This window comes from Elephantulus edwardii, unplaced genomic scaffold (assembly GCF_000299155.1).
Source record: "Elephantulus edwardii isolate Elephantulus edwardi_28Jun2011 unplaced genomic scaffold, EleEdw1.0 scaffold00026, whole genome shotgun sequence".
NCBI lineage: Eukaryota > Metazoa > Chordata > Mammalia > Macroscelidea > Macroscelididae > Elephantulus > Elephantulus edwardii.
The window spans coordinates 14,070,514-14,080,711 of record NW_006399776.1 but is presented as its reverse complement, the minus strand read 5'-3'; the positions used below and the strand labels follow the sequence as shown (position 1 = coordinate 14,080,711).

At 32.5% G+C, this 10,198-nt stretch overlaps 1 protein-coding gene across 1 annotated transcript in view; it reads right to left on the bottom strand.

Annotated features, from left to right (window-relative positions):
- DPH6 (diphthamine biosynthesis 6) overlaps window positions 1-10,198 on the bottom strand; it is a 205,158-nt gene that overhangs the window by 18,564 nt on the left and 176,396 nt on the right. The window contains exon 6 of the mRNA XM_006883043.1: window positions 2,630-2,691. Coding sequence (XP_006883105.1) covers window positions 2,630-2,691 — 62 coding nt within the window. The remainder of the gene's footprint in view (window positions 1-2,629; window positions 2,692-10,198) is intronic.

Below are 10,198 nucleotides of genomic sequence, written 5' to 3'. Positions count from 1 at the left end.
AACAACAACAACAACAACAACAATATATAAGTGAATAATGTGTATTCAAGTAGAGAAAAATGGATATAAGATTACACATGTAATAATATTCCTGGAAAGATACACTACAAGATAAAAAGTGGTTCTCTAAGAAAGGACAAAGAAAATTGTCCATTAGAGTCAATGGAAAATTTTTCCTATATACGGCGTTTGACGGCCTTCAGGCCTGTCTTTCATTGTTTTTGTTGAGACATTCCTCAAGGTCGTATAGCCCTGGTGTATAAGTTGCTGTACAGCGGTCACTTGTGGTTGCTGTGAGGCTGAAAACTGTGACACTGATGTGTCAAATGCGTTAATGGTTGGCTATCCAATGTGGCCAGAGAGTGGGGTGGAGCTCCCCTATTAAAACAAACTTGGAAGGAGGAGTGGCATCCACTTCCATAATAGCTTGTCTCCGGAAACCCTAGGACCCTGGAGAGAGGATGAGAGACACCCAAGCATCGAGGACTTTACTTCATGGGGTCACACTCGACGGCACTTAACAACAACAACAACAACAACAAGAACAACAACAACAACAACATGGTGTTTGAACTTATTTGTAATAGCTTAACTACCTTAATTTTATAACAAATGTACTACAAATGTGTAGCATAAGTGCTATAAAGATAAAGTGGGACAAAGAGGTAAACAATTCAAAGGAGACTTATTTAGCAATTAAACTTTAAGGACAAATTGAATTTAACTGTCTAAAGGACATCAACAACAAGTAGCTAAGGTTTGTGTAAAAATTAAAAAGCATTAAGGTATGAGGGCTATTCACCTACACAAACCTTCAGAACCAATGAATCATAGGGATGTATGTAACTGTTAGTTTACTGTACTTTATTGCTTACTTTTAAGCCTCATTTTCCCTCAAAGGCAGATTATGCCACATCAAGGAGTTTAGATTTTATTTTGAGGCAATAGGGAGCCACTGAAAATTTATAAGGAGAGTGTAATATGATCATATTTTCATTTCATATATATCACAATGATAGTACTGTAGACAATGGATTGACAAGGGCAAACAGAAGGACTACAGGAGTTCAGCTAGAATAACCATGGGGAGAATAAACAAGTGACAGTGAGGATAAAAAGGACAGATAAAAAGATATTAAGCAAGTAGATGTAAAAGCCCATGGGCCTTATTTATAAATAAGAAAAGTGCTAAAAATAAATTGTTACAATTCAGCTTTTTTGGCTTAGACAAATGAATAGATCACAGAACCATTTCTTTGCTTTTTTATTTAAATATTCTAATACTTGTATACACTCATAACCAACATTTTCACAATCTCCAAAGTCTTACTTGATTTTCCTATAAAAATTTCTACATGCTTGATATAAGAATTTGTAACTTCAAATTTTAGAGGCTTAGTGGGAGCTTTCTGGCCAAAAGCCAGTCTCTCATATCTAAAGTTCTCTTCATTTCATTTTCCATAAAGTGAATTTATCCTTGGCATAAACTACATTTAGTCTGAGAGTAGTAACTAGATATGGAAACAGACAGAGAACAAAGTCACAGAACATAGATACAGTCATAGTCACAGAACAAAGAATTGCAGAGAGGAGGCTTATCAGAGGGGCTTGAAGGGACAGTCTTTCTTAAATAAATGATACCAAATTATCTAGAAACCAAATATAATTTATCACAATTATATAATCATTTCATCTTTTTCTTTTTAATCTTAACTATCAGCCTGGCACATATTAGGTATTTAATAATGCTTAATGAAAAAAGAAATTAATATTTCAAGGGTTCCTAGGCACTTGGTATATATTGATAAATCATAATATAATCAATTAGAAATAACCCTGAAAGAAAATGTGAACCCATAAAGTTAGTGAGGATTGTAACTGCTAACAGTTTGTATCATAGTGATATTATTAACAACGCCCAGAGACAACGCTGATGAATTAAGTTTTTTAAATGAGGAAATGGTGAATTTTTAGAGCAGTTTAGTACTTTCACAGAAGTAGGTTTATTCTCTTTTTCCCAAACATTATTATATAATACTAAATTTAAGAATATACTATTCTATAGATTATGAGATCATGTCATATTAATTATAATATCTACTCTCAAATCTAATAAAAAAGCAATAGTTAACAGCAAAGACTAAATGAAAATAAATTTTTCTTTAATGTTTAGAATACATTCTGATTGACAATGACAAAAGTTAAACATAACCTAAATCATTGAAATAATTTCTTTCTACTCTGTAAATTTCCTAATTGGTCAAAAACAAGAGGTTAGTTTAGATCACCTCAAAACAAAGTTTTCAATTCACATTTCTGATGCCAAAGCATCTAATTACATAAACCATCACATTCTTAAGGAATGCAGTACAACGTTCATTTTAAGAAAGTATACTTTCTGACAGAAGAACTTCCTTTTAGATATCACTCTTATATTCAGGTAAAAAAAAGCTGGTAATAATTTAAATATTATAAGACATTTTCATATCCATCAAAAGTTTTATTCATAAAATATATCATGAAAGCGGTTGATTTTTCTTTTATGAAAAAGTTCATTTTCATCACATCATAGTATTATTTTTTTTCCCTTCCTTTAGAGGTCTTTTTTAAGAATATTGTAAACTCTTACCTGCAAGAGGTAAGGTTCCATTTGATCCAGGGTTTTTCCCAGGTGCTTATCTGGATCTAAACCTGCCAAAAACATTAATTTTTTTCTTTAGATAAGTATCAGATTGCAAGTTTAAAGACACCTAGGAAACCAATGTGTGTATACTTTGTATTGCCTTGATCCAATGTTGTTGATCCTAAAGGAAAATATAGGTGGTTAATTATCCTTGGGTAACTGATTTTCTTGCTCCTGAAAAATAAGACTCAACTCATTTCAACTGCCCTGAGTTAACTATCAGAAACATTTTAGTTCTTTTCTCCTTCAATAGTAATTACTGTTAGAATTTTTTTTGGTTAGAATTTTTTAAAAAGCATTATTTCAAAGATATGAAATTTAAATTCTTATTTGCAAACATTTCTGAGTTTATGAGTAAGAACACAAGAGTGGTAGACTGTTATGCCCACATTATTATCAGAATAAATGACATTTCATGGGGATGCTCATTTATGCAACAATATGTTTTCTAAGTAAACAAAGATAGGCCTTTACATTATTGTGTCAACAGTGTATGTCTGACCTCTGATAATTTTTCAACTGGTGTAACAGTAGGGTTTCTGTACATAAAGTAGTGCAGGTAGATAAATGTGTGGAGATAAGATCTCTTCTGGTGTAGCAGGCTACTTAAGCACTCAGGGATTTCCTTGAAAAAAATATGCCAAGGATGACTAAGAAATAAAAGAATTCATTTTAGATATTTGCATTCATGTGTACATGAATTGGCTTAGTCTCATACAAAGTTATTTTTATCTGACACTGGTTTAAATAATTCTGTTTATGAAGAAAAAAATAAACAGTATTCTGTTTCCTGTTAACCTCCCTTTTTTGGTAACATTATAATCATATATCAGAGTAAAGAAAAAGTAAAGATGCAGGGTTCTTCTGTCACTGAGGAATAAAATATATCAAACCTTAGGCAAAATAATTGAGGCACTAGATCTGTTCATACGTGGCTTTTCAGTAGGTTTTCAGAAATTATAAATCATACATGAGAAGCCTGCTTACCTTTTACCTGTGGTGCAGCTGGTGGATTAGAACTGTTTGGCTTTGGGTTGGCAGTGCAACTCCTTATCAACTAGGCCAAATGCTATGCCAGTCTTAGATTCATGCTACAATCACTAACATTAAAATTTCATTTAACTTGTGTGTTGTATGAAAGGAGAGAAGGTTAGCACTCCCCTTTACAAGGATGGAAGAGGCCCTTGAGCCTTACAACATGCATACAGTTAAGGCATTGCCACCTACTTCGTGGCATCTAACCACTGTTTGGGAGCTCTGGTGGCCTAGTGGCAAGGATCTGCAACGACAATCCCAGAAGCACATAGTTCAAATCCACCAGATGCTCTGCCGGGAAAGGAGGGACAATCTCCCCCTGTACCTGTCAGATCTGATTTGACGGTACACTCACACAAAAATAATAAAATAAAAATTAAAAAAAAAATTCATTTAACTGAGTGAATTCCTCTATTCTACTCTGTCCAGTTTCTCAATTCCTATCTCCCGTTTTTAAAGCTGCTATTTAAAAATTATAAATAAATATAATACCTTAAAATATCACCATGTAATCATTGCTCAGATTTAATAATCAAAACCTTTTCTGAAGTGTTTTGGTGGTTAAATAAATCACCACAGACTGAACAGAATTTCATAACATTTCTAATCCTAATCATTCTTTCCCCAGTTTGCTTGCTCTATCTATCTATCTATCTATCTATCTATCTATCTATCTATCTATCTATCTATCTTCTTCTATTTATTGATTAGATATTGCCAAATTAATCTAAAAAAAAACATTAATTTATAGTTCTACCAAAGCACCAGAATTTCCATGTCAACCAAATGTGAAAAGAAGTGATGTCAGATTATTAAATCTTTTTCAATTTTATACATGAGAAGTTAATTTGCATATTTACTTTAGTTCTACTTCCTTGATTACCAATAAGTATATTTTCATATGTTCTTGCCCAATTACTCATGTTGTCAGTTCTGTGAATTGCTAATCAATGACACTTATATAAATTTAATGATGAATTCTGTCTCATTTCATATTCTGAGGTTCCTGATAAGAGTTTAAATAATACACTTTATCAGTACTGTAAATATCTTCCCTAATCAAATGCTTATCTTTACATTCTTTTGGAGAAAATTTATTTTATAGTAGTAAAAAACTTAAAAAAATTTCCCCTTTACTCATGCTATGTTTAAGACTGTATAGGCGAGTCTATTGTGGTTACTGTGTGATATCAATATATTTCATTGAATATTTCTCTAATTTTTATTGACTCTCTACTTAACCAATCATGATACACAAATGTATCATACTACGTTGACCCTCTTTAATGGCTTAAAGTTTTTCTTGTATAAGTTCATTTTTTAAAGATTTCTTGGTTGGTTTTTTTGGTCTTGTTTGACTTTTAGAACTTAAATAAAGTTTGGCAAACATGCTGTCTAAATCTGAGAGGTGTTTCTTAGCATCTTTATTAATATAGAATATTAAACTCATTGTTAGAATCTTTAAAACTAGAACATTTCCATCAATTTTATCTGTCGATATTCCTTTTGTGAGACTGTATTTTCTTTCTTGGAGCACTCTACACAAATATTGCAATTTCTCAATCTAGCCTCCATAATTGCTAATTATTCTTTCATTTCCACCCCCTCTATCTCTATGTTGCATTTTAGAAAGTTACTTCCTACTTCATGAATTCTACTTTTGTTTTGGCCTATTTATTGTCAAATATTGTGAATATGGCTCAGGATAGGACAAGGTTCAGATCTGCTGATGATAGGGTTCCACCTAACAAAACATTAACGAATGCAACAACAGTAGCTTATGCTGCCACTGTTTTGTTGTTTGCTTTTTCATGACTCTACATTCTCAAATTTCAAGCCAGTCATTTTTCCATATCAATCTACTGTTTCTGTCTGGATTATTTTGGGTGATTTTTTAAAAAAAAACTAGATGCTATGTTTTGATATCTTTAAGGTTGCTTCTCATGGGGAAACTTTCAGCCTCTACTTTCCACAGGAAATAACTGACTGCATGATACTGATTTTTATGTAATAGGCCCACATGCAGAATATCTTATGTCTATTACTTTCTAAGTCTTAGGAATGCTTACAGTGTTATCAAACACACTTATACTTTTCATATGGGCTAAGCACTGAAAATTCTAAGAAGCTAAAAAAAAAAAGAAAATGAGTAAAACTTTAAAATAATACATTTTTAAAATAGTTTTTGAAATACACCAGAGATCATTTCACCACTACAGAGATTTATTTTGAAACTATAAAGTTAACTAAAATAAAAATGCTACATTTCTTTTCTCATAGCTAATAATGAAATAAACTGCACGTATAGGATTTTATAGGTTTGGTAATGTGGTCTGTAGCAAGTTTAGTGAGGGTAGTATAAGCTACTATGATTTATGGGTCTGATGCTTTAATATTTCATATAAAGCAGATGGATCAGTAACAGTATTTCACATATACAAAACAAAAGATGATTTCAATGGAAACATATAACCAAGAGAATGGGAGCACCTGAGAAATAAACAACTCTATAACATTTTAAATTTATAAAAGGTTATATTTGGTGATTTTTGACAGGTTTTTGGGAGTATAAATTATGGCTTGGGAGTTATTCTCAAATAGGACACTGTAATAAGCACAAGGAAACGGATATATCTGATCAACTTCACAAAGGGGTATTGTCCCTGGCAACAACATCAGCAACACAAAACTAATTCTCATGAGGTAAGAAATATCCCTAACACTCCTGTACCTCTTTCTACTCATCCCGACATCAATCTTACTGCTTTACTGGGTTCAAAGATCCAATGTGATAGCTCACAGATTTTACTGAACCATACTGTGAAAGCCAAAGGCTTAGGTTATTAGCAAAATATAGTCAGAATAACTTCCAGAAATATTCTTGCTGGTGCCTCATCCTTGAGTCTCGTGGCTTTAGGTCAGTTTACAAAGTTCTCAGTCCTGCCAATATTGGCTTTTTGCTGCCCCCTTTCACCCTCAGTCTTCCAACAGACATGGGCTAAAGCTCTTAGCTTAGATCTGGTTCTGTCTGAAGGAGCAGTTCCAAGGCCAGCTCCATCTCATGTTGGCTCTCTGGCATCTCATGTTGGTTTTCTGCTTCAGTTGTGCCTGCTGCTGCCATAAGGCTACCTGGTACAAGAATTTCTGGGCCCAAAGGACATGCTACATTTTCTTGCTTCTTTTTTGTTGGTGTGGAAAATTTTCCAATTCTGCTGCTTGCTCTGGTGAATTTAAGGGTGAACACTAGCGAATCTCCTTGTGGACTGACAAGTTTGGACAACCCAATTCCATTGTGTATCAGTGAAACTAGCCAATTTCCTTGTGGATAGGTTAACATGCCCTATTTACATATCCCCACCCATCCCCTTGGTAAGCTAGGAAAGCCATTTTTAACAACTCCACCGTCTTTTCCATAAATTGCTCTGCATCAGAGAGCTTGACAATGAATAAAAAGGACAGAATAATTGATGCCTTTTAGCTGTGCTGCTCCATGGATATTAAGGAGTTTCACTGCTAACCTCAAAGTGGCTCCACTCTGGTGATTTAAAAGGAACAGTTACTCCATAGGATAAAGATGGGCAATCTTCTCATACAATTTACAGCCTCTGAAAGAAAACCTGCTCAAGTGTCAGCGAAGAGTAAGTTCCAATTTTAAGGGAAATGAGTTTAAGCATTTAAGTAGAATATAATTATTTTCCCTGAGCAAGTCAAATTTTCAACAATGAAACTCCTTCTTCAAATCAGTGTAATAGTTTACATGTCTCTGAATGCATCCTTCCCTTAAATCAATACATATACTTATTTAGATACATACAGCAGGCTAGATGTTCCACAGCACTGGATTATAATGGTTTCAGGTCATTTTCTTTTGTCTTTTGGTGTCTTGCTAGTTACACCATCCAAGTGTAGTCTGCCTTTGAATTTTAAATTGTTTTAATATTTTATTGAGTAATATGTAGAGATTTCTAGTAATCCAGGCACTATCTCTGAGCAAGCAATGGTCTAAAGTTCTTTTGTTTTCCGAGATCTCTTCTAAGTTGGCTGAGGTAATTATATGTATGATGATATTAGAATGGGAAAAGTATTCATTCTACCTCAGAATGTATTTGGATATAGAACTTTTCTTGAGAACTTCTTTTTTCTTGAGAACATTTTTAAAGCTTAGAACATTGCTGATTCCACAAATATTAAAGTACATGCAAATGAAAACACTATATAAATTATTTGTATAAATATAATGAATGACTGAATGCTTAATTTCTTATATACTTCTACATATTTCCCACAGATTTCCTTATAAGAAAACACATTAGCATAGTGTATGTACAAACTTAATAACATTTACTCTTAATTTCTCTTAACGGAACATGACAATTAGGAAAAGAATTTAAAATAAAGTTCTGAACAAACAGATCACTTTAACATGGAAAATAACCTTAGCTAAGTTACAAAATGATTAAAAGTTTTAATCATTTGATTTTATATATTTTGGGTTTGGTATCTTCTAACTAGACAGTATGCATTGTGAATTCAGACATCCAAGATCCTTTATAATTGAAAATGGAAGGTGTGAGTTAGATTAACATGAATAAAATATATTTATTGCTGAATTTAAAAAACCTGGTTTATGCTTCATATGGCTCATAGAGAAACATTTAAAATAGTGAGATATGCCTGAGTTAAAATGTAACAGAAAGCTTAAACAACATATATAACTTTCAGTTTAATATATTTTACCAACAAGCATTTATTTCTATTTCTAGGCATACTAAAAAGTGATAGTAATACAACAGTACATTTGTTCTCAAATCATTAGAATAATTTTAAAGTCTAAGAATATATAAAAAGACCTTAGTGCTTTTAAAAAAATCTTATACATTCATTCTATTTTCAATTTTTTAAACAGTAGTCATTTAGTGGGAAAACGCAGCTAGTCCAATATGCACAATTTTCTCTTTTGTTAAACAAACTCTGGTATCTAGATCCAATACAATTTCAGTATAATTTGAAAATCTCCCTCCTAATCTTTGTAATGTCATCACTCCATTTTATTTTATAGAAAACTACATTACATTAAGGCCCTTTGAAGGGTTGTGAAAAGCCAGTGAAACAGTCACAGTGACTCATGGTCTTTTTTTTGAATGCAATGTAACTTTGTCTAAAAGCTTTAATTTATCCTAGACTTTGAAAAAGATGTTTCTTTTTTAGCCTTATTCAGTTTAGGTGTCTCTTTTCCAGTGAATCCTGGGTCATGAAAAGACATAAATTGCGCTATACCAAAACCCTAAATAGTCAGTTCAATTTACCTCCTGAGGCAGTAAACTGTGGTGAGTCTCTATAGTGTCTATTTCCCTAAGAAGATCTTCATAATTATTCAGAAGGTTACATCTAGTAATGTTGATATAAATATCAATTTCAAGAAATCAATATTAATTAAGAAGATTATTATAATCCCCAGGATCAACCATGATATTTAGAGGTAACTAAAATACAAAGAAAAAAAAATATTTGAAGTTACTTAACAAGATTTTCTCCGAAGTGCTGAAAAAAAATTTACTGTAAATCTTGACACCTAGCCATTTAATTATGTCTTATAGATATTCTTTCATGGAAACTGAGTGGATGAATAAACCCACAACAAGACCTCGGCACTGGATAACTCCATGCAGAATTAAGAAATTAATTAGGAAGAAGAATCATAATTTGTAGAGCTGACATCTATTTTACTTTACTTGCATGTATCAATGGGAAGCAATTACAATTCAATTAAAATATTCAATTTTATTACTTTACTGACTGACCTTGAAGTTAATGCCTGTTTTATTTAATTGCATCATCTATGAATAAATGTTAACCCTACAATGTTATGCCCCATTATTTTCAAGGCATTTTCAACTTCTCAAGTGAATTATATCAGTCAATTTATTATCTGTCCTGAAAGCCAGTAGAGGTTTATTTCTTCTAGAGAGTCCAATATATATGAGAAAAACACCAGAAAATGTGTAATACTACTATTTTTAAAAGTAAAGTAAAATGAATTATCTTAAGATAGTAATTTTAGCCCAGGCTTTAGGGAACTGTAGTGGTCTAATTTTAAGGAGCTGTGCTGCCACACCAGAAGCATTTGGATTGAACCCACAAGCTGCTCTGTGGCAGAAAGATGGGCAATCTCCTCTTCTGCTTCTGAAAATCTGCTGGAGGTCAGCTATGAGTTGGTTCTGACTTGACAGTAAAGAACAACAGCCTGGCCTTTTATTGTAAATCAGGAGATTTAAGAAAGAAAAAGGTACTACAATTACCTCAGAAGCAAATTCTAGTCTTCGTATAATTTTTAATAAATTAATTGCAGACAGTAACTGAGTACTCCATGTGTATTCAAAAATGAAAAAAACAAACAAACAAGAGAATAAAAATTAATATGATAATCGTTATAAGCAGACCCTAGTGATTGGTACATGGAATGTGAGAGCCATGAATGAA